This window comes from Puma concolor, chromosome B1 (assembly GCF_028749965.1).
Source record: "Puma concolor isolate L17-30 chromosome B1, mPumCon1.1.hap2, whole genome shotgun sequence".
NCBI lineage: Eukaryota > Metazoa > Chordata > Mammalia > Carnivora > Felidae > Puma > Puma concolor.
In genome coordinates this window covers 35,227,098-35,254,132 of record NC_141670.1, presented here as the reverse complement: position 1 = coordinate 35,254,132, position 27,035 = coordinate 35,227,098, and the positions used below count along the sequence as shown (strand labels likewise).

General features: G+C 47.1%; 1 protein-coding gene and 1 long non-coding RNA gene across 3 annotated transcripts in view; one reads left to right on the top strand and one right to left on the bottom strand.

Annotated features, from left to right (window-relative positions):
* Window positions 1–5,088, bottom strand: part of LOC147581567 (uncharacterized) — a 58,535-nt gene extending 53,447 nt beyond the window's left edge. For both annotated transcript variants that reach the window (XR_015250036.1, XR_015250037.1), the window contains exon 1: window positions 4,911–5,088. This is a non-coding gene — a long non-coding RNA (uncharacterized LOC147581567). The remainder of the gene's footprint in view (window positions 1–4,910) is intronic.
* Window positions 5,089–5,166: 78 nt separating this feature from the next.
* CHMP7 (charged multivesicular body protein 7) lies at window positions 5,167–18,400 on the top strand. Its single transcript, XM_025933049.2, has 10 exons — window positions 5,167–5,717; window positions 7,708–7,879; window positions 13,635–13,820; window positions 13,957–14,090; window positions 14,955–15,003; window positions 15,262–15,381; window positions 15,668–15,766; window positions 15,997–16,057; window positions 16,543–16,722; window positions 16,955–18,400. The coding sequence occupies exons 1-10, from the start codon at window positions 5,419–5,421 to the stop codon at window positions 17,005–17,007; spliced, it is 1,353 nt and encodes a 450-aa protein (XP_025788834.1). The 5' UTR covers window positions 5,167–5,418; the 3' UTR covers window positions 17,008–18,400.
* Window positions 18,401–27,035: the final 8,635 nt, after the last annotated feature.

Genomic DNA, 27,035 nt, shown 5'->3' with positions numbered 1-27,035 from the left:
CAACATAATAAAGACTGTATATGAAAAACCCACAGCTAACATCTTTCTCAGTGGAGAAAAACTGACAGCTTTTCCTCTAAGGTCAGGAACAAGATAAGGGTTCCACTCTCACCACTTCTACTCAACAGAGTACTGGAAGTCCTAGCCACAGCAATCAGAAAACAAAAAGAAACAAAAGGCATCCAAATCAGTAACAAAGCAAAACTTCCACTACTTGCAGATGACGTGATACTATATATAGAAACCCCTAAAGACTCCACCAAAAAACGGCTAGAACCGATGAACAAATTCAGTAGTCACAAGATACAAAAATCAATGTACAGAAATCTTCTGTTGTATTTCTATACACTGAATAATGAAGCAGTGGAAAGAGAAACTAAGTAAATGATCCAATTTACAATTGCGCTAAAAAGAAGATACCTAGGAATAAACCTAATCAAAGAGGTATAAGACCTATACTCTGAGAACTATAAAACACTGAGGAAAGAAATTGAAGATGACACAAAGAAATGGAAAGACTTTCCATACTCATGGATTGGAAGGCTGTTAAAATGTCTATATTACCCAAAGCAATCTACACATTTAATGCAATCCCTATCAAAATACCAACAACATTTTTCACCGAACTAGAGCAAACAATCCTGAAATGTGTATGGAACCACAAAAGACCCCGAGTAGCCAAAGCAATCTTGAAAAAGAAAAGCAAAGCTTGGGGCACCTGGGTGGCTCAGTTGGTAAAGGATCCAACTCTTGATTTTGGCTCATGTCATAATTTCATGGTTCGGTTCATGGGATCGAACCCTGTGTTGCCCTGCACTGTGACTATTGGTGCACAGCCTGCTTGGGATCCTCTCTCTCTCTGCCCCTCACCCACTCGTTCTCCCTCTCTCTTTCTCTCTGTCTCTCTCTCTCAAAAATAAATAAATAAACTTAAAATTTTTTTGATAAATAAATAAATAAAATGGAAGAGTGGAAGAGAAGACAATGAGCTTAAAAAGGGATAAATTATTTGCAGCAAAATTGAACAATTTCACAAATGGTTACTAAGGCATTCTAGAAGATTATAGTCATCAACAGGTAGATAGCAACAGTCTCCTGTGATTTGCATGCTTTGAAGAGAGAAGCAGGGGAGTTCCCACAGCTATAATTGCTCTAACCACTCTGTCTGAGCATGTTGGCAATTAAATTTAGAGGCATTTCAGCTCAAACTGGCTAAAAAACAAGTAAATCGTTCAAATAAATAAAAGGTTCAACTACTGTATTAGTACATTATATTTGGATAAATGTTATGATATAAAGGATAGATCTTGATGATATTATTTCTTCAAACGCATGATTTGATTACATTCATTCATTTATTCACTCAACAAACTGAGTCCTTAAGATGTGCACACACTGTGCTAGAAACAAACACAATTAAGAACAGTCCCTGCCAGCAAGGCACTTAACCTAGTTAGAGAGCCAGGCACATAAATGGCAACTTAGGAAAACAATGTGGGACATGGAATGATAGACAGGTACACAGGGTACAGAAAGATAAGAAAAGACACCCGATATAGTATGGAGCAGGAAGGAAGGAAGAGGAAAGAAAGAGACCAAGAAAGGCTTCTAGAACACAGTGGTACCTGAACAGAATATTAACAAGTCTAGCTACTCCTCCTATAAATCTCATAGATTATGAATAATGTATTTTCTATTCCTCTTTTAGCCAAGTTCTAAAGGCTGTGAATTCAAGAGATGAGAACTAGAAATAACTGGATAATGTAGGAAGGCAGGCATATTTTCTACAGAAATAATGAGGCCTCCGCAAGCAAGCAGGAGAGGTAACATGTAGCTTTATAGAGGTGTTGCAGGGTTTAAAGCCTCTGCAACGTTTGTGCATTATAGCAGGAGTAAGGCTGCTTAGGCGTCTGATCAAAGACATATTGGGGCACCAGTAAATAAATACCACTGCCATGAAATGATATGGTGATGTTTCGGTGGCATTCTGTTCTTCAGACTTTCCAGGACTAAAGAGCTTCTGCAATCGCTCACATAGCTACAGCGGATATTACATTTAGAATCAGAAAGTGGGCGCTAGAAAAAAAGTCAAGATCAGCATGTAGAACCTTTAATTCACAGAGGAGGAATCTGCAAGGAAACCTGCATGCCTGAGGTCATTAGGCTACTACTGAGAAGAGACCAGGATGCAGGTCTAGGTCATTTATTTATTCATTAAAAAAATTAAATGAGGGGCGCCTGGGTGGCGCAGTCGGTTAAGCGTCCGACTTCAGCCAGGTCACGATCTCGCGGTCCGTGAGTTCGAGCCCCGCGTCAGGCTCTGGGCTGATGGCTCGGAGCCTGGAGCCTGTTTCCGATTTTGTGTCTCCCTCTCTCTCTGCCCCTCCCCTGTTCATGCTCTGTCTCTCTCTGTCCCCAAAATAAATAAACGTTGAAAAAAAAAATTTAATAAAAAAAAAAAAATTAAATGAAATCTAAGTGCCCAGGCTATTTGCTAGGTACAGAGTAAGAAACTTATACTCATCAATACGTCCCTACTCTCTCCCACCCAACCTCCTACCACAAATATCATACAGTTTGACTCAGAAATACTTTCAATGTCTTCAAAATATAAATACTTTTAATAAAACCTACATATCATTCCTTAATTTGCTAAATACCATCAAATATCCAGTTAATATTGGAAGTGCTAGTCATCAAAATGAGTTTTTATGATTATTTATGCAAATTGGATCCAAATTGGATAGAAAACATTGTACAATAAAAGTTTCTTTGTTATCATTATTTGTTGAGGAAATAAGGTCTTTAGCTAGTAGAATTCTCCAGTCTAGATTTTGCTGATGGTGACCTTAGTTTTCATTGAACATGTACCTCTACCTTTCAATTTTTTTTTTTTTTAACTTCCATAAACTAGTACTTAGATCTAGTAGCTTGATCACATTCAGGTTCAATTTTTTGACAATACTTCACAGGTGGCTCTACGTACTTGCTATCATATTAGGAGGCATGTAATTAATGTCTGGTTCTCTTTCTGTGATGTTACGATTAATCAGCAGGTGTTGCCAGACTGATCCATCCATTCTAAAATTCCAAGGTGCCATGTTAGATAGATTGTTCAGACGAGGCCTTTCTGAGGAAGTGACCTTTAAGCTGTGACTTAAAAGATGAAAAGGAGCCAGTTGTGCAGAGTAAAGGGGAGTGTAGCAGCTGGAGGCCCTGAGATGAGAAAGAGCTTGCCATATACCTAGTCACCCCCTCAGGATCGGCGGAGCTTTTCTTTCTATTCTCCATTACTTCCAGTAGCCCCCCAATCTCCAAAAGGTGGAAGCAGAGAACCCTTGGCTTATAGGTGTCAGGAACCCAGTGGCACTTTCAGGTACAGGTGGCCCCAGGTACGTAATGTTGCTCTCCTGAAAATGCTTAGGAGCGGGACTATTTTGACTTAGACTCAGAGACCTAGATGAGAAAACAACCTGGTTTCTCTCATGACACAAACCAACCAGCCATTTTACTGAGCATGATGGCACAGCAGAGATGTGGTTCTTAGGGTACAACTGGGCACTAAAGAGGTAAGGATAGATTTTAACCAGTAATACTATTACAATAGGGAAAGTGTCCAGTGCAAATTTTACTTACCTTCCTTATACAGAGGTGACTAGGCCTTTCAAAGGGAAAATAAGGGAATAGGCAAGAGAATGAGGGGGTCTCAGTAGAGTCAGGGCAGTGATAAGTTACAAAAAGCTAGAAAGGGAGATGATCCCTGTGAAACCCGTCTGGGTTTGCCAACTGACTTGTAGAAATTAGAATAGCCTTCCTCTTTCCGCAGAAGCTGGCAGACAGGGTCAGACAGTCAAAATTTTTGACAACCTTGTGTTTTCTGAGGCAGCACTTTGAAGGGGGCTAGGTTTATCCTAGGGATATGGCCTTGAGCTGTTAGAAACTATGTTTGTTGAGGCCTTTGTAGGCCAAGGGTGACAGGCCTAGTCAAGAAGAGGGTTCAGAAGAACCCATCTAGAGTGTGGTCAGGGAGAGACTTCTTGTCAGTTGTTATAAATACCAAATGAGATATTGCCCTGAAAATGTTTGAAGAAATATAACACATCAATATCAGTTGACACCTTAATTCATATAACCAATCCTATCCCTTCCTCTCCTTCAAAATGCTTATTGAAATTCTTCCCTACAACTATGTTCCAACTACTAAACATCCTGCCATTTGGTGATAACACCTATTCTATGTACTATGTGCTAGGTACTTTACCTACATCATAATATTTCCTTCAAACAGAAAAGTTAGGTACTTGACCAAGGTCACACGGCCAATGAGTGGCAGAGCCAAGAATCATACACAACTCCAGTGATTGTTACCCAGTTCCATTAAACAAGAAACTCCTTACATCTTTCAAACCGTTCAATTAAAAAGAAAATCTATATATTCTTAACACACTGGACATGTTCATTGCTCACAAGATTTTTTTGTAAGAATCTTATCATGCATGTGAGCTCTCATTCATTCCAACAAGATTCTGAGATATTAAACGGCAAGGGTCAAGCTGTGCACCTTCTAGTTTATGAAGTATTTCTTCAGCACCGCTATGTATCGTAGCACCATATTTAAGCCATTGTCCTGAGAGAGTTAGGGAACGGGCTACAGAATAGTAAATGCTAACTGTACAATCCAGGAAAGAGATCAACAACGAGTCAGGACAGTTGGGGAAGGTTTCAGGGAAGATTAGAATTGAGCTCCATCTTGAGGATCAGCAGGATATTGGCCCTGAGAAAGAAAAGAAGGGCACTCCAGGGCAGAAGGTGGGAAGCAAGAGTAATAGAAGCTCATATATCTTTCAAAATCAGTATATACATCGTCACAGAGCTTGAGTGACCGACAATTGTGCATCCGCTGATATTACCGTAAAAGGAAGCTGTCTTGGAAGTTTAAGTGTCTGAAGTAGAAGCTGGTCGAGGAGCGGCGTACTGTGATTCACCAGCGATCCTGACGCCTCTGGCGCCCCTTAGCGGGACTCTACAGTCCCACTACCTGAAACCACAATTTAGATGCATAAGCATTAGCCTCTCTATAATGTTTCGCCAAACTCTATGATCAGTAGGGGGCGGGACGCGCACCTACCCGCCGCGCACGCGCGAAGCCCTTCTTTCCGCACAAAGACTGTGGGAGAAGGGGTCGGCGCAAGCGCTTTGAGCCTCTCAGAAAATAGGGTCATCATCACGGCTCCTGGCGCAGGGAGGGCAGAGAGACGCAGGCGCTTGAGAAGGCGCGGGACTTATTTCACGCTAGGGGTGGCGATGACGTAATGACAGAGGAGGAGGTAGTCAAGGAACGGAAGCCGGGAGGGAAGTAGGGCGGAAGGGGAACAGGGCCGGGGTTGTGTTCGGAGCCTTGGCGGGGCTGGGGTTCCGATGTGGTCCCCGGAGCGGGAGGCCGAGGCCCCAGCCGGGGGAGACCCGGCGGGCCTACTGCCCCCCGAGTGGGAGGAGGATGAGGAGCGCATGTCCTTTCTGTTCTCCGCTTTCAAAAGGAGTCGCGAGGTGAACAGCACCGACTGGGACAGCAAGATGGGCTTCTGGGCTCCGTTGGTGCTGAGCCACAGCCGCCGCCAGGGGGTGGTGCGCCTGCGTCTGCGGGACTTGCAGGAGGCCTTTCAGCGCAAGGGCAGTGTCCCGCTGGGGCTGGCCACCGTGCTGCAGGACCTACTACGGTGAGGGCGGGCCCGGGCAAGGGGGCGGGGGTGGCTCCCTGAGGGTACCGCGCCCATGCCGGGGTCTGGCCCGCAGAAGCAGGTCTGTGTGTGTTCAGTGGGCGAAGGAGGACGAGAAGGAGGCTGTGTTAGGGGTGTGGAGGGAGAGGGAGACGGGCATCTGGCAAATTGGGGGTCCAGGATAGTGCGATTAGATTAGATCCAGACGGTGGGAGGAGAAACCTACCTGGCAGAAGTGACAATGACTTGTCTGGAGTGGAATCCCGTTGTGTAGTTATTTTGTAGGGGCTTCCAAATTTGAATTACCCTGGACAGAAGGTCTATGAGATAGGATTTACTGAACTAAGGAAGGCAGGACTAAGAAGAAGGCAGTCGTGGGGAAGAGGTCTGTGGGGGATCTTGCCAGCAGCCCCCAGCACAGGTCATGTGTCTGGCCTGTCTTGGCTTGTCCTTGGCACGGGCTGTTTGAAGCAGAGGACATAAAGGAGGTTGAGGGCTTCACCGAGTACCTTGGTGCTCTGAGAAGGGCCTGTAGGTGCTACCTGTGCGACAGGTGCAGGGTTTGGGAGATACCTGAGGCGATAGCATGGATATCTAAGGTACCTCACTTAATAGTATGCAGATACTTTGCATATCATCCCGTTTCATCTGACCTCCTCAGCAGTCCTGCAGGCGAGATGATAGAATTATCCTCAGCAGACAGAACAGGAGACCGAGACTGAGGTCGAGCGATTTACTCAGGTTTATACAGCTAGTTCGATGAAATGCCAGGACTGGACCCCTACTCTCCTGATTCTAAATAATTTGCACATCACATGGTGCATATACTGAGAGCAGCCTGGCTAGCGTAGTACCTCCTTCAATGAATGAAGAAGAAAGTCCGTTTTGATGTTGCTTTGAGTTTTCTGCACTTCCTGATTTATCTCCCCGGTACCTTTCCATTGGCTGACATTGGCGGGACGAGCCGTTTCTGAAACTTCTTTTTTCTGAGAAAGCGTACTGTGCAAAGTTTGAGTTCCTGCCTGAAGCAGGATACGGAGGAGAACATAGCTTAAGTTGGTGAGGGACAAGAACAGTCTGGACTTCTTTATTGCGGTAGGACCTGTCCCTGCCTCTTCCCATCCAGAGACCTTTAAGACCTTGATATCTTCTCTCCTGGCTACTGGCACTCTGCTGACGTTTCCTGGTGCTTGATGGGGTCTGGCATCCAGAGAATTTTTGAGGAAGATAACTCTCCATGGAAGCAGCATAACAGTAATTAACAGCTTTGCTTGAGGGCCAAGGGTTCTGGGCTCACACCCTGGCTGTACCACTTGCTAAATTATGTACCCCTCTATTTAAAGCTTCAGTTTGACCAAGTATAAGATGGTGATGATATCTGTAGTTAGGTTTCTTATGAGGATTTGAAATCCTATTCCTTATGTAGCCCGTTAGCATAGTGATTGGCCCATGGTAAGGGCTCAGTAAATGTAGCTGCTTATTACCAGTACCATAGAATGCTTAGGTCGTATCTCCACCCTAGCTCAGGAATAGCAGAAAACCTTTTCTCTGAACATCTTTGTGTATTTCCTCATGTCTTGCATTGACAGTAATCCATTACTGTTACTGTCATTTTATCATATTGAACTTCATTTGTAAACGAAGGTCTCAACATAGGCCTCATAGCCTGCTGTGCCTCTGCAGCCTTAGTGGAGCACTTGCCCTTTGGAGCCAAATTATAGTTCAGAGTTGGCCCCTCTCACCTCGGTCCCTCCATTTTCTCATGAACTAAAATGCCAAGGACGACATCCATCTCACAGAGTCGTCAATGGTGCTGACAGCTGGAGCAGAAACAATGCTGCTCATAATAGCTGGCACGGAGTAGGTACCTGATAATGGTATTTATGATGGTGATGATCAGATTTCTCTCTCGGGGGAAGAGGGTAGGTGGGGACTGGAACGGGACATTGCATCAAGCCTACTACGTGTCCTTTTCTTTCTTTGCCTGCAGCCGGGGGGAGCTGCAGCGGGAGTCAGACTTCATGGCCAGTGTAGACAGCAGCTGGATCTCCTGGGGGGTTGGAGTCTTCCTGCTGAAGCCCCTCAAGTGGACTCTTTCCAACATGCTAGGGGACAATAAGGTTCCTGCTGAAGAGGTGCTCGTGGCTGTGGAGCTGCTGAAGGTGGGTGCTCAGAAGGGAGAGGTGATGACCGGATCCTCCACGTTCCTGTGTCTATCCTTAGAAAAAGAGCATATCTTTTTTTACATGATGACAGAGTTGATAACTGACCTTTTGTAGCATTATTTAGTTGTTAGTTGGACTTGTGCATTTCAAGGGTGATACTCTGTCTAGGAATTGTCCATAACATACGGTTGATTATTTTCTGTGAATTAGTGATAAGCTAAAGTGTAGAAAATTCTTTGCCTTCTGTAGTTTACTGGCAAGTTTCTCAGGATTCCTGAGGACCTTGTGACTTCAGCTTTGCCTTCCCTTAAATCAGCACACCAAGTTCAGATTTCCTCTTCTGTGACTACACCCTTTCCCCTTCCAGCTTACTGATGGCCTTAGTGATGGTCACTGAAGAGGCCACCAGGCCTGTGGTCCCTTCATGCCCTCTTGGTCGGTCAGCTTCCTCCTGGCCTGTCTTCCCTAACCAGCCTACAGCACGCACCCAGCTTCTTGCGGCTCCCCTGGTCCACCCCAGAGACACCAGCACTTGTACTGCCTTAGACCAACCCCGCAGTCTGCCATCCCTGCCAGACAGAATCACGCTGTCACCAAGACTGGGGTCCCCTTCACAGTCCCCAGCTCCAGGAGGGCCCGCACAGCCACTCTTCAGCCCAGTTTACTAGTCCTTTCCCAGCCCGCACTCACGTGCCTTCCATTCTCCCCTTCTGCGACTCTGCTGACAGTTCATTGAGAAGGTAGGATCTCCTGTCAGGCCTTCAGCTTTCTGTCCTACATCCAGTTTATGGTCTTCTGAGCCTTTCTTTCTCCCTAAGCTCAGAGGATGAAGTGTCCATCCTCTCTTCCACATGTGCTCTTGAGTCTGTCCCTACCCTGCTGTCCCCTTGTCCCATCAGCTAGCCTCTTGATCTGTACATTCTGTCTCCTATCTCCCTCTTCTTCCTCAGCCTCGAAACCCGCTCAGGTTTTTCCAATCACAGAATGACTCCTGTGTGGGACCCGGCCGCTGCCTAGTTAGTGCTGTGTCTCTCTCCTTCTTGACCAAGCTTTGTTGTCACCACTTCCTCACCTTCCACACGCTCTTTAATGCAGTGCACACCACTCCACCGAAACCGACTGAACACCGGGTAGCAGAAGTATGCTGTAGACAGTACTTACTTTTTTTTTTTTCTTTAATATTTATTTATTTTGGGGAGACCGAGTGCAAGCGGGGGAGGGGCAGAGAGAGAGGGAGACACAGAATCCGAAGCCAGGTCCAGGCCCCGAGCTGTCAGCACAGAGCCCGACGCGGGGCATGAACTCACGAACCGTGAGATCATGATCTCAGCCAAAGTAGGACGCCCAACCAACTGATCCATGCAGGCGCCCCGACAGCACTTACTTTTGAAACTCACAGACCAAGCCCAACCTCGGGACCCTTGCATAGTCCCGGAGGCTTCCACACAGCCGGAGCCAGCTCTCGATCTTCATCCCTTACCCCAAGAGAGGCTCTGATTTCTTGTCACCTTGACAGACTCCCAACCCTCTCTGCCTCAGACTGAGGTGGGGATTTCCAGAATTTGCCACCTCTCCTTGTCTCTCACCATTGGACCGAGCAGCATGCTTCAAAGGAAGGGCTCTTCCTCCTTTCCCACCCACATGGTTATCCTCCCACCCAGCGCCCTGACCTCCAGGACTTAGCCAAGGCTACGCAGAAACCACAGGATGGTTTGCGTGGTTCTGGGCCAAGCTCCATTCCTCTTTGCAGGCTCTTACCTCAAGTGTTTTACAACTGGAGTAAAGGGAGGTAGACCCATTTACCCCCACAGATGTGGTTTAGGATTCATAGTCTTTTGAGAGCAAAGGCAGAAAAGGGGGCAGGAATGGAATAAATAACCTAGATCTTCCAAGAACCAACAGTACTTTTTAACCACAGTGCCGTTTAATCTTACTTAAGTAGAAAAATAAATCTAGCTCCGCACTGACCTGGTTCTGTTAAGTCTATGCCCAGTTTACATCACTAAATAGAGCACTCAACACTTAAGCTCATTCCGTGACATATATGGTAACTTCACTGTCTTTTCCTGGGGTGGAATCTTGTGTTAATGTGTGAAACTGAAGGGTCTTATCTGGATATTTTTTTTAAAACAAAGTCTACTTCTGAGGTAAATTGATTTTTCCCAAGTCTGGCCACAGAAAGCCAATAACTTTATATTTGATTTGATAAAAATAACCAAAAAGTAAAAATTGCCCATAAGTTTTGCTATTTAAAAAATAATTTAAAATAAAAAGGAAATGAATGTTTCCTTTCTGTTCATCCCATTTCTGTCTCTTTGGGTACATTCCTTTCTGTTCGTGTGGGCACACACATGCGTGTGTTTGCATGTTCACATATTTTCTTACTGATCCTGTCTCACACTGTTACTTTCTCTCTTTTTAAAAAATTTTTTTAACATTTATGTATTTTTGAGGGAGAGTGAGAGAGACAGAGTGTGAGCAGGGGAGGGGCAGAGAGAGAGGGAGACACAAAATCTGAAGCAGGCTCCAGGATCTGAGCTGTCAGGACAGAGCCCAGTGTGGGGCTTGAACCCATGAATAATGAGATCATGACCTGAGCCAAAGTCGGACACTTAACCTACGGAGCCACCCAGGCGCCCCCACACCGTTACTTTCTGTTTTATTTTATTGTTAGCATTTAATGCTTTCTAAAAATGTTATTTACTTGTTTACTTGTTTATAATCTGTCTCTCCTACCAGATAGGAGATGTTCCATTGGCCCTGGAACTCTGGGAACAGTGCCTGCTACATAGTAGAGAGTCAATAAACATATGTTGAATAAATAAATGAACATGCCCATACGTACAAAAATATGTATGCACATACGCTCCATTTTTTTCCAGAAATAGAATCTTACTTTATTTATTGGTCTGCAGCCTGCCTTTTTTTTTCTTTACACTTATTAGTGTAAGTATCTTTCCCTATATAATATAGATGTACTTCATTCCTTTGGATGGCTGCATAAAAATCTATAGAAGTGCCACAGTTTATGCAATAGTTATGTCCACACAGATGGACATTTAAGTTATTCTAATTTCTCTGTTACAAAAAAAAAATACTTTGACAGCCTTGTGTGTACATCTATGTGCAGTACTTCCATTTTTATTTTTATGGATTAATTTCTAGAAATGCTTATGCACAGAAATTGCCAAATTACTTTTCAAAAGTTTGTGCTAATTGACACTTTCATTCAAGTGTTCAGTGTCCCCACATCCTTGCCAGCACTGGATAACATGAGTCTTTTACATTTTGCCGGTACGACAAATAAAAATGATATTTCCTATTTCGGATTTGAGCATCATTTCCCCTATCTGCTGGCCATTTATGTATCTCCTTCTGTGCGTTGCCTATATATATCCTTTGCCTGTTTTTATATTGGATTGTTTGTCTTTTATATTTATAGGAGATTTTTTATGTATTAGGAGTAGATATAATATAGTTAGCATTAAGGATGTAAATATTGTTTTCCAGTCTCTTGTTTGCTTTTCGTTTTTATTTATGATGTCTTTTACCATATAGAAGTTTCCATATTTCTATAGTCACATCTCTAAAATTTTCCTTTATGGCTGCTGAATTTCTGGTCTTGCTTACAAAGTCATCCTCTACTTCAAGGTTAATTAGATTAAAAAAATTTTTTTAATGTTTATTTATTTTTGAAGAAGAGAGAGACAGAAAGTGAGCAGGGTAGGAGTAGAGAGATAGGGAGACACAGAATCCAAGCAGGCTCCAGGCTCTGAGCTGTCAGCACAGAGCCTGATGCGGGACTTGAACTCACAAACCATGAGATCATGACCTGAGCTGAAGTCGGACAGTCAACCAACTGAGCCACCCAGGCACCCCAAGGTTAAACTTCCTCAATTTAAATTTCAGTAATTTGGCATTTGTTTTTGTGTATCTGGTGAGGAAAAACTATTTTCTTCCAAGTGGATAGCCAGTTTTAACCTTTATTAATGTTGTTTACTGTTAATCTGTTGGTTGGATACCACACTGTTCTTCCTATGTAGCTTTATAGTAAGCATTATTATTTGACAGGGCAGGTAAACCAAATGAAAACTTTAGTTTCTATCTTATTAGACTCTTCTGCTGCCTTTGACACTATGGACTACTTGCTTGTTAAAATTTTCCATTTCTTTGATTTTGTTGTCGTTACACTATGGGTTCTTGGTGGTGCTCTGGGTAGCTCTTATGAGTTCCTTCATCTCTTAAACATTGGTCTTCGTTCAGCTTATTACTTTGCTTTCTGAATTTCCTTGGGTAACTCATTTACACTTGGGATTTTAATTACCTTCTATATGCTTGAGGACCTTCAGAGTCCTTTCATATATGTTCTGTTCTGGTGTCTCCCTTGAGCTTCAGATTTGTACCCAATTATCTGCTGTATGTATCTTCTTGAATGTACCTCAAGCATCCCAAAAAACGTGTCCAAAATGGAATGTTTTGTCTTTCCTGTAAAATATGCTTTTCCTTCTGTGTTCTTGCTATTAGTTAGTTAATAGCATCACATCCACCTTGTTACTCATGCCAGAGCCCAGGAGTCATCCCAGACTCGTCTTTCTCCTTCCACCCCATGCCCAGGTACCATGGACTGCTTGTTTTATCTTCTGAATTCTTCTTGAACCCATCCCTTCTCTGTCCCTACTGGCATTGCCCTGTTCAGTCTCTCCTAGTCTCTTGCATAAATGGTCTCTCTGCCTCTAAGCCTACCTCCTATAACCCACCCTGTCCCACTTGTCAGCTAGATCTGTTACTCCAGCCTTGGTACTTCCCTTCCATGACTACCCACCATCTGCAGATAAAGGACAGCAAAGAATCTGCTGCACCTTCTGTAAGAGAGAAGTGCTTCTGCTGTCTCTCCCCTTCCTGTCCCCTCCCATAAACACCTTATTGACTCCTACTCTATGCCATTGCTCATGACCGTCCCTCTTCCTAAGATGCTCTTCCCACCTACCTCACCTAGGGACTTACTCACCCTTCAGAATTCTGCTCAACAACCATTTTCTCCCCCAAGCAATCTCTGAACTCCTGGGTATTCCTTCCCTACATTTCATAGCACTTTGTGCCTAATTCAGTAAATATTGTTTGCAGAGGACTGAGAGTAATTTCCATGTAGGAGGAACACGGTGGCATTGTTTCTTGAAACTTCTATTTCTTAGGCTATTCACAAAAACCCTGTCCTACCTGGTTGTCACATACTTCTCTCTTGAGACGCATTATAGACTCAGTAATGCTCTTGTTTGTAGTGTCAGAAGTTGGCATAAAAATGGAAAGACCAGCATTGGAAGGGAACACAGACGCCATCTCATCCACCTTCTTCAGTTTGTGAGAGGGATGCTGAGGACCCGTGAGACTGACTGGTGCAGGGCCAGATAGGCAGGGCCTAAAACCAAGCCTCAGGTCTCGGTCATGGCCGCGCCAGCACACCACACTTCCTCCTCCTTCCCTTGCCTCTCGGGAGACACAGAAACATAAAGTCCCAAGTGGATGTGCAAGGACAGAGATATCGTACCTCGTTTCATCCATATACGCCAAATTTCCTCCAGGGTTTAAAAAACACAAATCCTTTTTCCTTTTCCAAAGCTGCTACTTCAGGGAGGGCAGGACCAGCGCTCCCTGCTCTTGTCCTGCACGATCACGGTTTGGAAACATGGGGTCGGGACTCTCTGGGCTCCATGAGGAGTGGCCAGGCCCATAAGCACATTCGCCTTCCCTGCAGGAGAAGGCCGAGGAGGTGTATCGTCTGTATCAGAACTCCCCTCTCTCCTCCCACCCTGTGGTGGCCCTGTCCGAGCTGAGCACCCTGTGTGCAGGCTCCTGCCCGGATGAGAGGACCTTCTACTTGGTGTTGCTGCAGCTGCAGAAAGAGAAGAGAGTCACGGTTCTCGAGCAGAACGGGGAAAAGGTATGGAAGTCCAGTTGTTCATCCAGTGACTCCCCAATGGCTTATTAAGTGTATACTGACATGCCCACCAGCATTCCTGCCTGGGACTTCTCAGCATTCATGGTAGGGGCCCTAGTAATTTGTCCCTGTCCCTCAGATTGTGAAGTTTGCCCGAGGGCCACATGCCAAGGTCTCTCCTGTCAACGACGTAGATGTTGGGGTATACCAGCTGATGCAGAGTGAACAGCTGCTCTCACGCAAAGTGGAGTCCTTATCCCAGGAAGCAGAGAGGTAACTACCCCTGAGCTGAGCACCCTCCGACCCCCACCCCTGGCTGGCCCTCAGAGCCAGCAAAGCATTGGTGTCTGTGGGCTCTTTTTTTTTTTTTTTTGAGAAAGGTTATTTTTTTTTTTACTAATTACAAAGTACTAACTGCTCAATGCAGCAATTGTGCAAAATAGAATATCATAAAAGAGAAAAAATGAATTTTTATTCTTCCCCCAGAGATTACATCTGTTAGCATTATGTTTATGCACTTCCATGCTGGTATCCATTTAACCAGTGTTCGTTGAGCCAGGCCTTAACTTAGGGACTTGGAAATACAGTAGTGAACAAGACAGGTCTCTGCCTTCCAGGGTCTTTCTGAGGGATTCCTGCTCTTCCCCGTGGATGGCCATACAAGGCATCCCTGCTAAAGGCACATGAACACTTCTCCAAAAAGTAGGCTATATGGACATTGAATTAAAATGCTGTCTCCTTCTTACAGCAAGAGAAACCCAACATTGTGGGACAACCAGGGACTGTGTCCAAGGTCATTGTTGGTGTTAGGATTTGATTCCTTATCTCCTGGCTTCCGAAATGGGAATCTGTTGTTAAGGTGTCTTGTTGGCACATTCTCTCTCCCCGTGGGCTGAAACAGCCTATCCTTAGTCAGTTTGCCTTTCTTGCACGCATATGTTCAAGTTTATGTCTCAGCTTGCTGCAGGAGTGTGCCAGTGGGCTGTTGGGCATTATTTTTCTAGCCTTTGGGTGGAATGGATTTGATTTTCAGATTTGAAACTACCTTACCTAAGTGGGGCTCTTAGGGACTTTTCAGGACACTACCACCCCCATCCTATGCCATGGTCATCTTGATCTGTCCCCTGTGTTTCATAGGTGTAAAGAAGAAGCCCGCCGGGCATGCCGAGCAGGAAAGAAACAACTGGTGAGTTTTCTCTTTTCCCCTCCAGCTGTGTACCTGTGCCCCAGGCTGGCAGTGGGAGGTGGTGTCCCAGCGGTTCAGAGCGGAGCTTGGGTCTCGGGGGGAAGAGTCTGCAGGTGGTCTGGGTACCACAGCTTGTTTTACAAGTGAGAGAGGAGGAGGCCTGAGATGGTCTTATAATGTGGGAAAGCCTGCCTCTGGCCCTCTGGCCTGCCTAACTGACCCTGACCAAGTCTCCATGCTCCCACCTCCCCCATCCAGGCACTGAGATCTCTCAAGGCCAAGCAACGGACAGAGAAGCGCATTGAAGCCCTTCATGCCAAGCTAGACACTGTTCAAGGCATCCTGGACCGGATCTATGCCTCCCAGACAGATCAGATGGTAGTCACTGCCCCTCTGCTCCAGTACCTGGGTGGTCTCTCCGGGATACATTCCTCATTCCCTCCACTGTGGCTTTGATGTTTGGAGGAGGCCTGGGTTTTTTCAAGATATGGTTGGGATTTTGCTTCTCCTGTTGGAAAGTTTTGGCCTCGGTGAACATGGGAGGAATCAAGTGTGGATGTTTAAAACAAACAAACCCCCAAATTATCTTTTGGAGATGCAACACTATTGTATGTATTTTGCCCATTGTTCTTCATTTGCACTGATAACTTTGCTTTCTGTTTAGGTTTTCAATGCCTATCAGGCCGGGGTAGGAGCGCTAAAACTCTCCATGAAGGATGTCACAGTGGAGAAGGCAGAGAGCCTTGTGGATCAGATCCAAGAGGTACAGGAAGGGGCCAGGGAGGAAAATCACAGGAGGAAGTAACTGAGGGCAGGTGTGACTTTGCTATACTTCATCCTTTCCCAGACTTAACTCTTTACCTTGTGAATTTGAGGAAGATTTTTTGATTCTCAGATGGGGCAGCATTACTTGGTAACCCTGAACATTGAGACCAAAAGACAGACCTTCAAGATGCTGCTCAGTGTTCAAGGCCTTACGCTTTTCTCTTACAGCTGTGTGACACCCAGGATGAAGTTTCTCAGACTCTGGCGGGTGGGGTGACCAATGGCTTAGGTGAGTTGACATGACAGTTCTTTTCTTTCTTCCTTCCTAAGAGGCCTTCACTTGTGTGTGCTGTGATAGTTTTGATCACAGATCCACTTTTCCTGGTGCAGGCAGCACTCTCCTCTCTCTGGGGCTCCTTGGTGGCAGTAGTTAGAAGGAACTGTCATCCCCCTTGGTAGGCTATACTGTTGACCCCTCTGGACTGCAGTAATCTTGACTCATTAGACTTCTGAATGGAAGATCCTTCTTCAAGGGCAAGGGAAAGCAGGGTCAGTTCTGTGGTGTTAGCAAAATATACCCTCTAGGTGACTTAGCTCTGTGTGTGGGAAGAATATTTGCTTGAAGGCACCCTCTTCCTCTCAACTCACAGGCTTTTTTTGACCTACAAGGAGGCCTGGACGTTTTTGCAAAGCTGAGCTTAGTTTTGCCTTTACTCAATCCTTGACTCATCCTCCCTTGGCTTTATGTGTTCTCATGTCATCTTTTCTTTGCAGATTTTGACAGTGAGGAACTGGAGAAGGAATTGGACATCCTTCTTCAGGATACCACCAAAGAACATTTTGATCTGCCTGAAAACCCCCCTGAGACATTTTATACCAACAGTGTGCCTAACCCTAGGATCTCGGACGCTGAACTTGAAGCCGAACTTGAGAAACTGTCCTTATCAGAGGGAGGTAGGGAACTGTATTCCCAGGATTGCTGGTGGGCACAGGGCCCTCTGGCTGACGGTAGCCAGGCACGGGGTTGGTGAGTTGCAGCCCAATTGCTCAATTTGCCAGGGTGCCAAACCCCATAAGGGAGTTGTGGGCTCATTATTTATATTAAGACTCAATCCTTTAAACACTGGGATGCTTTCACCTTAAAGATCCACCTGGCAGAGTATTCAGTCATTTCTTCTCCTTGCAGGTTTGGTCCCAAGCAGTAAATCTCCAAAAAGGCAATTGGAACCGACTCTCTAAAGCCATTCTAGGACCCTCAAGTGAAGGACCCTCATGTAAAAGAGAGACCAGGCTTGTGTGTGTGTGTACATAGTTATTTAAATGAGAAACTCTCAGAATTTGTTGGGAAGAGGAGGAAGGAAAACTACTCTGATTTATCTGGATGCTACCGCTTACTACAGGACAGATGTAATTTCTGGAAGCGTGCTCCCAAGGCGTGCTCCCAGCTGGTGTCATGGACCTGCCTTCTCATCTTTATAGTGCCACAATTTATACAGTTCTGTGTTTGACCTGTCGTCTCTCATAGCCTGCAGTTCTTGCCATTGGCTCCGTTAGGTTTGTCTTCACCCACCAGCTTTGTTCCAGCCAATGAAGGTGAAAGAGTTGCAGCCTTGCCAAATCAAAATCAGTCCCTTCTCCCTGCCCCACTGTTTTCTCGAGGACTCTGTAAGGTTGGGTAAACAACGTGTTCCAGTCTCCCTCTGGTTTCCTTGGTATTGAGAAGAATGAGAATCTAATAGCTGCCACTTGGTGGAGAAACATACAGTGTGAAAGGTTGTTGTCCTGTGGGGTCACTGGCCAAATTCTCCAGGTGTTCAGAGAAAGAGGTCACCCCTGAGTGTCAGAATCGTGACAGCTGGAGAGGGGGCTTGTGTAGTTGGTGGATGCTGCTGCCTCTTCCGTCTTACGCAGATGATCTGCTGACTGGAGAGTTATTCTTAGTCTTTTGAACTTGAGGGGGAGAAGCCCAGGTGACCGTAGGGCCCCAGGTGTCCAAACTCCATATGTTCTTTTAATGAGGCATAATCTTTGCCTTGCCCCCATCCTGGAGTAACTTTCATATAACTTACATGTGTGTGTCAGAACAAACCACACAACCACACGCCTCCCCTTCTTGAGCCTGGCACACAACCATGGGTTCTTGGTTTGAACTTCAGAAGCATTTCACTTTGTAGCCCACTGCTCAGGGCAGGGGATCTGAGCCAGGATGTGCAATAGAAACAGAAGATTGTGGCCTTCCGCCATGTCTGCTGTGTGCTTCCCCGGTCCTGCGCTATACCTGTCCTGCCTCCTGAAGTCCTGTCTTCCTACTTCCTTTGATGCATTGGGGAGGATGGTGCAGGGGGGCAGACAGGAAGGTCAGAATGTTCTGGCAACGGGGAGGAGAAAGGAGGACAGCCACGCTGCCACTCTGCTGCCACAGTACAAGTATTTCTGCCTGGAGCCCTTTGCCCTGTCCCTCCTCCCTGAGGTGCTGTAGAGCCAAGGGAATTTGCTCCAGGCCAGGAGCATGAATTCCTGTTCAGCATTTTCTCTCCTACTTGACCTTGGTAAACTGAAATGTTGGGGGTGAAGAGAAACAATCACTATTTTTTCTTTTTTATCTGGTAAATAATTAAAAGAAAAAATCCGAGTGCTTGTCCTTGTCTCTTTTTACATCGTATGACGTTTCTTGTGCTGTCACGCCTCCCTGCTCCCACTTCCAGCAGACGCACACGCTGCAGGCTGCAGGAGAATGTGCAGTAGCTGCCGTGTGAGCACCGAGCTGCCATAAGCTGGGCAGGAGGCCTGGCCGCTCTCACACGGATGCCCTTCTGGGGAGGAGGCATTGTTTGAATGGCCTGGGTTCAGGGCCTGTGCCATCATGTTTGCCATTATTTTCCATTGCCTGTTCTCTTCTAATGGCCCGATTCCTCTGCCTGTGTGATCGTACCATACTTTAGCCCTGTACCTGTTACGTGCCTGGTGTTTGCCACGGCCCTGGGGGACACAGGCTTTGAGGCCGAGTGCAGAGCTAGGAACAGGCTAGAAGGTCTACCACAGCACTGGGTTCACAGCTGTGGGTGAGTCAACACACCCAGAGCAGAAACAGCTTGAACAGAGAACATGATAAAGATAAGGCCAAGTTCTCTGAGGGAGGCATGTCGTAGGGAACCCCCGGTCAAACTGAATGAGCTGGACTCTGTGCCACTCGTCTTACCCGGTCTCATGTTACTCTTTCCCTCTCATGGACCAGAGCTGCTGTGCTGGCAGAAATGACAAGATGTTGAGTCTGGGTTGGTTCAGAGTAAAAACAAGGAGCCATGGGCTGGCGGTGGCTGTGTTTCCACACGAGGTCCCTGTGGGGGCCCAAGTCTTGCATCAAGATTCTCTTGGAGGAATGGGCTTGGTTTATTCTTTAAAATTTTTTTCAACGTTTATTTATTTTTGGGACAGAGAGAGACAGAGCATGAACGGGGGAGGGGCAGAGAGAGAGAGGGAGACACAGAATCGGAAACAGGCTCCAGGTTCTGAGCCATCAGCCCAGAGCCCGACGCGGGGCTCAAACTCACGGACCGCGAGATCGTGACCTGGCTGAAGTCGGACGCTTAACCGACTGCGCCACCCAGGCGCCCCTGGGCTTGGTTTATTAAGGGAACTGGTGAGTTTTCTTATACGTGGAGCTATGTCCGACCCAGATGAATCAGGCCAGACACTGCCCTGTTGAAAGTGGAGTACCCTTCAGGGTACAGATAAAGGGCTGAGGAAGTTCTCAGAATAAATTCTTCAAGCGGGTGGACTCTTCATTGAAGAGGGGACATTCAAGCTTTCATGTCCCTTGAATTTTTCTTGGGCGTTCAAAATCTTGTAAAGCAATCTAGGAGTGCTGAAACATCCACCCGTCATTCCGCTGAGATCAAGTTCAGAGAGAAAATACGAACCAGGTAGTGACTGGTCCTGACAGAATTAGGAAACCTGGTTCCGGTTCTTGCCTCAGCCACAAACTAGTTGTATGGCTTTGGACACACGAGCCTCTCATCTCCCATCTGTAGGATAGAGCAGACAGACCAGATGGCTCCTGAAATTCTGATTGTCTCAGTCTCCCTGTGTATGGTCTGCTTCTCCTTTCTCCTGCACACCTGCTGCCTGGTGACAGGAGTCTGAGCAGTGGGTGCCACAGTGAAGCCAAGCCTGGAGAAGTGACTAGACAGTTCTCAGTCACTGCCAGCTGGGCAACAGGGTTGCAGTGTGCAAAGTGAGAGCAGGTATGAGGAGAGGGGAAGAGTACACATTGGGGGAGGAGGGAGGAAGGGGGCGGGCACGGCCTCAGCCTCTCTTGGGCCTCCCTGAAAGGGGCTCTTAGCCTGCGCCCTGGGACCTGGGGGGGCTCTGAAGTCAGACTCCTACTGTGAGAGGCCTGACTTACCACTGCCTGCCTGAATGGCTGAGAGTCCAAGGTCGAGCAGCTCCTGCCCCCTGCCCTGCTCCCAGGAAGAGGTCACGATATCGTGGTTCCATCTGCTGTAAATGTCATCAAGGCAATCCAAAAAGAGAAAGAACAACAAAGCTGTAAGAAAGATGAGGCAACTGGGAAAGCTGTTGACTCACAAGGAATCCAACCAAAGCATGGCTCTGAGGTTTGTAGGTAAGCTTGGCAACCCTTCCTTTTAAAGTATTTGTTTTCCCTGCCAACGTCTCGTTTTTTATTCAAGTTGCAGCCACTCTTCGGGGAAAGCGTGGGTCCTTTTCTCCTCCTGCACAGATATGATATACAGTCACAGACACCTGGAACAGGGGAGCTGGAGGAGCCTCAACAGCTGTAGGCAAAGCCTCTGTTTTACAGATTAGGACACTGAAGCTTGGGTGACCTGCCCGAGGACACAGGGCTGGCAGGGGAATTTAGGTTGTTGACTTCCAATTCAGAATGCTCCCGGTTAGAACAGGCTACCCTTAAAAGCACACTTTCAAAAACCACATAACTCCAAAAGGACTTCCTGTGTTTGCTGGTTGGTGTGTATTAACACTTTGGGTTGGCAGAGGAGTGTCCTCCAGTTCTCAGTGCTACAATTACACAGACTACTATCGATGGAAAGTTGCCTCTCGAGAGATACCGGCTGGCCAGTTTCCAATTTTTACGGAAGCCAAGGACAGTCTTCACATCGTTTCTCTGCTGATAGTGACCGCAGAGGTAACTCTCCTGACTTATATCTTGTAGCCAGCACATCAAACTGTGCAGAAAACAAATCCCAAGCACTTTCCGAAGGAGCCAGACTTAGAATCCTTGTAAGATAGCCAATGCTGCAATTAGGTGACTGGGTACCCCCAAAAGTACAGTGTGAACTGCAGTGTAGATCTAACCTCGGCTAGTGGATTTTTATCCCTGTGAATGGTATAATGAATGTAGGTTGGCTTACTGGGTTAGCACATAGTGAGGTAGACTAGGATAATAGAAACTTCTTTAAATTATACATGTTGAAAGAAAACTTAGCTATTCAAAAATATCATGCTGAAGTCCTTAACCCAGGAAAGCTAAAAATTAATCAACAGACTCAAAGGGTGTGTCTATTAGGTGTGAGCTAACAAATTAGTGGAGGGAAGAAGGACGTTTTAGACAGGTTCCATGCCCTCCAGGTACTTAAAGAAGAGTATCTTAGTATAGGTACAGAGGAAGAGTGTCTTAGTTCAGATAATGCTACAACAACAACAACAACAACAACAAAACACAGGCTAGATGGCTTATAAACAACAGATATTATCACTTGCAGTTCTGGAAGCTGGAAGACCAAGATCAGAGTGCCTGCATGGTCTGGTTCCGGTGAGGGCCCTCGTCTGGTTGCAGATGGCCACCTTCTTGTATCCTCACTTGGTGGAAAGAGGGCAAAGGAACTGCCTGCTGTCTCTCTCACAAAGGCACTAATCCCATCCGTGCAGGCTCCACCCTTATGACCTGATTACCTGCCAAAGTCTCCCCCTACTCCCCGACCTCATAGTACCAGTATACTGGAGGTTAGGATTCTGACATATGAGTTTTCAGGAAGACACAAACATTCAGTCCATAACAAAGAGAAATCCCAAGATGTTTGCATAATGAAGGATTAGTACTGCCCTAAGCATTTACAGAGCAGGGCTTGGATGGGTCAGGAACAGAACGCCCAATCTTAGACTCTAGCTCCTATTTTAATGCAACAACAGTAACAAAAAAGCAAAAGCTAACATTTATTGGGTACTTATGGTCTTCTGGATACTATGTATTACAGACTGGGTTCTCCAGAAGCAGACCTGGAAAAAGAGTTTGGGGTATCAAGGATCACCACCCATGAAGGGAAAAGAGAGGAAGAAGATTAAGGAGAGGAAGAAGTTAATCCACAATGCAGGCCCCCCAAAAGCCTTGGCCACTCTGGAAGGGAATTCCAGAATGAGTATTGCCCATTAGTGTCCCATGTCAGGCAGAAATGGCCAGGACTTCATCCATCATCACCCCTCTCCCTCAGTTATCAGATTCCTCTGGAAAGGGGGTGACCTCAGCTAGGGTGGCTCTCTGCAGCTGGGGCAGCCCCTGTAGGAGCTGACAGCTGGCTGGCTGATGGTTGACCACAGCTGGGCAGCAAACCTTGAAGGGAGGCCTGGGCAGTGCATCTCTATGACTACCACATTGTGCTAGGCTCTTTGGTTTGTTTTGTTTTCTAAAGCTCTTTTTTCTTTTCTTTTATTTCTTTTTTTCTTTTTATTTTTTTTAAGACAGAGAGATAGATAGACAGAGCATGAGCGGGGCAGGGGCAGAGAGAGAGGGAGACACAGAATCCAAAGCAGGCTCAAGGTTCCGAGCTGTCAGCACAGAGCCTGATGCGGGGCTCAAACTCACGAACTGTGAGATCATGACCTGAGCTGAAGTCAGACGCTTAACTGACTGAGCCACCCAGGCACCACTGTGCTAGGCTCTTTGAATGGATCTAATATTCCAATGAGATGGGCAGTTATTTCACAAATGAGTTAATGGAGGCTTAGAAATGGTAAATAAATGGTCCAAAGTTAGCAGTGGATGATTGTAATATTGCGATTTATAAGAAGGCATACATAGTTGGTCTTCATCCCTGTTTCTGGTGCAGAGATCCTAAAACCCTAGGAATTTCCTAACTGTTGAGAGCAATAAAGGTGTCTTAACCAACCCCCTTTCAGCCACACCTGAGTTTATGTTAATGAGATGACTTTTGGAAAGCACCTAAGGATGGGGGCTAGATACCAGAAGGACCAAACTTGTGATTAGAGTGTTGAAACTTTCAGTCCTTACCCTGTCCGGAGAAGGGGAGTGGACCTGATGACTGAATGCGATCACCAATGGCCAATGGTTTAATCAATCATGCCTACGTAATGAAAGCTCCACAAAACCCCAAAAGGATAGGATTTAGAGAGCTTCCAGGTTAGGGAATCAGAATGTTTCCACATGTCACCATGCCGGGCCCTAAACTCCACAAGGCTAGAAGCTACTTCGTTCAGGACCTTGCCCTGACTGTGGATTCGTGTCCTTTAATATCCTTTGTAATAAACTGATAGTGTAGCGAGTCAAAGGGTTTCCTGAGTTCTGTGAGCTGCCCTAGCAAATCAATCAAATCCAAGATGGGTATCGTGGAAACTTCTGATTTATAGCCTGCTGGGGAGAAATACAGGTAGTTGAAGTGGGGCGGTGGATGGGGTGGTCACCCTTGCTGGACCGAGCTTTTAACCTGTGGAATCAGATACTACCTCCACCTATGCAGTGTCAGAATTGAGTTGAATTGTACAACACCCAGCTGGTGTCCATGAATTGCTGAATAGTGTGAGGAACCCTCCCCCAAGCCCCCACACAGTGCATTGGGGGTAGAACCCGTTTTAATGATGGCTAGGTACATCTAATTTCTGCATTTTTCTTTTACTTTTCCTCTTTCTGTTCTTATGCCAGCTAGGGTGAAGGTTGGCTCTCACCCTGATCATCTTACCAATTTATGAAACTCAAACACATACAGTCTCCACTCTTGTAAGTTGACTGCAGCTTTTCAGATTTCCTATGAATAAGTCCCTTTGATTAGGAGAGCCCTGGAAGAGAAACTTCCAGAAACCAGAACTGAATTTGTTTTTGTTTTCTATTTACCATGAGCACTTACTAGAGCTTAGAAACGGGCCGGGGGGTGGCTTTTCAGGATGGATCCAAATCCAAGCTGTCTTTACCAGCTTCCAGGATTGGAAGCGAGGGGCAGGCATCATCCTGGCCATTAATGAGAGGACGACAGGGGCTGAGGTGAGAGTCCTTATAGCATAGTTCTAGTTCGCCGCCAAATACTGCAGACATGGCTTTCAGGTGTCAGGCCCCTGCAGATGCCGCCTTCATCTCAGAAACACCACTGCAGCAAGAGTACATTTCTTCTGGTCCTTCCGAAACCAGCGAGGGGCTGCGGAGGGGAAAAGTGACCCTTGAGAAGGAAAGGTTTCAGAGATACGGTTCGGAGATTTTGTTGAGAGTGGGTGCTGCGGACCCCAGTTGCCTCCTTTGCGCAGGAGGCCCGGAGAGGGCGGGGCTCGGCGGGGGCGGGGCTCGGCGGGGCGGGGCTCGGCGGGGCGGGGCTCGAGCTTCCTGAGAGCTGCAGTGCGCGCCGCTGGCCCTCGGGGAGATCCGGTTCTGGCTCCTACTAGCGCTTTTTCTGGGACTGTGTCTACGCAGGCTGGGAGAGGAGCTCCGGCCTCTGGGAGCAAAGGTCGGCGCCCCCGGGGGAAGGAGGTGAGAGGGACTACTGCGCCCCGGGAAAGCCGGCGGGTGGACGCCTGGCCGCAGGGCTTCAGAGCCGGGAGCGCGGGGTGCCGGGCGCTGAGAGCCGTCCGGCGATAAAGTCGGGGGAGGACGCCACGTCCGCTGTCTTACGGGATTTCTGCATCTCCTAGCTGGGTTTCTGCCTCCACGCGTCCCAGATAACGCTTCTCTCTCCAGCCGGTTTCTTGCGCCCAGATCCTTCGTGTCTTCACCTCCGTCCACAGGCACAGACACTGGGCCCTTCCTTAGTCACTGTTTGTGGCCTGTCTGTCGCCCCTTTCCGACGCTGGGAGGAGCCCGGGAGCCACTGACCGAAACCTCCCCGCTAGCTTCACAGGATAAAGTCTGGGACATCCAATCTTTGCCCTATGCGGAGACCCGTCCCCTCTTCCAGTGGCGGGATCCTGCCCCTGGCACCTCTTCAGCGCCGGGAGAAAGACCCCTACAGAAAGCCAGGGGGTATTTGTCTGGTTTGGAAGGCTGGTGCCTCTATCCTGGCCTCACCACCTGACCCTTGTCCCAATTCAGCTCTGTTCCAGAGTCTCCAGAACTCCCAGCCATTAAGTCTTCAGGGCGGTGCCAGAGGTGACTGAGGTCCCCGTTCAGCAGAGGGTAGGGGCAGGGGTGAAGCAGGGGGGTGAAGAGGCCTCCTATGGCTCCTCATTGCTTTTATTGTGCTGAGAAATGTTCATTGTGTGTGCTGCCACCCTGAACTTTTGCTACCTGTGCTCCAAGGTCACCAGTGTCCTTGTTTTCTGCCTGGTCATCTTGGACCTTATGGTGGTTTTGCCGGTGATGCTCTAGTGGCCATTGCTTTAGCCTGGCTGATGTCAGTTCTTATCTCCTTCATCTCTATCTGGCTGCACTCTGGCATCAGCAGGTGGGGCAGGTGGCATAGGGTGGAACCTCGCCTATCCATACAGAGCCCCCTATGTGGATGCGAAGATGCAACCCCAGCCTCAGATACACCTATGTGGTGGCCTCCTCGCTGGCCAGCTTCTATATCTCTGTGCTAGTTATCCAGGTCACCTATAGTCACACTTCCCACCTCACCTGTTGTTCTGTGCTGCAGCTGGTGAGTGCACCTGGCTGTAAGGGGGGGGGGGGGGCACGGGGCCCTTATCAGCACCTGTCCTGTTGCCCCCCCCGCCCTGCTTGTTGGGGAGACACCTTCAGCATCTTTGGGTAGTGGGCTGGGCTAACTCAGCCCTCTCCTGTGGCGTATGCATTTAACGGGGAGTCTCACTCCTGGGCTGTGGCTGCTGCCCCAGGTTCTCTCAGCTGTGGTGGAGATGGTCATCTTCAGCGATGAGCCGGTGTCCTAGCGCAGGGACATGCCCTACATGAAGGAGAGGGCTGCTGCTTCTCCAGTGGGGGCCCCCATTCTGTAACCAGATCCCCTGGTTCTAGAGGATGAGTTGACAGCGAGCCTGGAGGAGGGTCCTCAGTGAAGAGGGCATTGTTCCTGGAGAAGTTCACCTCCTGCACTCCCATATGCTCTGAGCAAAAGGCCGAAGCAGGATGTTATAAGGCGAGCCATGGAACCAGCATGTGGAGTCTGGGAGACCAAAAGCTGAGGAACCGAGAGGCTTAAGTTATGGTCACCTCTGCAGTGTCAGGGATGCCCTGTGGGTTCTACAGGGCGTTTTGGTATCATGTTTCTGGACTCTGAATCACAAGACTATCTCTGAGTTTTCCCTTTTGTTGCTGTAACCAGTTTTCATTATATGGCATCAAGGCAGTCCTCACTCCAGAGTCTTGCTGGACGAGGCATATAGCCCTTGATCAAAAATATCTTTTCTGATGCCTCCAGGCCTTGAAGGGAGTCAAAGTCTTTTGTGCCACAGCGAACACATAAGCTTTATATGCAAATATTCTTTGGGGGCGGCAATGCACTGTGTTATATTTACACTACAGTGTAAATGACTAAAGACTGAGAAAGTGGACAGGATGACGTGAAAGAAAGGGTCTGTGCGTGTAAGCAGACAGGGCGGAGAAGCAAGTGAATTGAGACCCTGATAAAAAAACTTTATAATTTGGCCGGGAGCTGGTTCTGCCTAACAGCCTCTTTCCTTCATTGCTGCTGGGGTGTAGCCTGCAAACTGGGTTTACCACTGGGGATGGGTGGTAGTGATAGTGATGATAGTATTGGCGGTAATTGGTGGTAGTCGTAGGGGTATTGGTGGTGCCTGGTGGTGACAGTAATGACGGTGATGGTGGTAGTTGTGGTGGTGATGGTGGTGGTGGTGGTGACGGTGATAGGGATGGCGGTGGTGCTAATGGTGATGATGTTAGTCGTAGTGGTGGTGGTGGTGGCAGTGGTGGTGATGATGATGGCAATGGTGGCAGGGGAAGGATAATTGGGTGGACCTAGGGGTAAAACCATCAGAGGGTAGGCTCGATAGTCAGAACTTTGTAAGTTAATGAACCTTTCAGGCCAGAGTTCCAAGGTGACGCTCAGAAGGGGAGTCACTTCCCTGTGAGTGAGAGACCCACAACAAACCAGGAA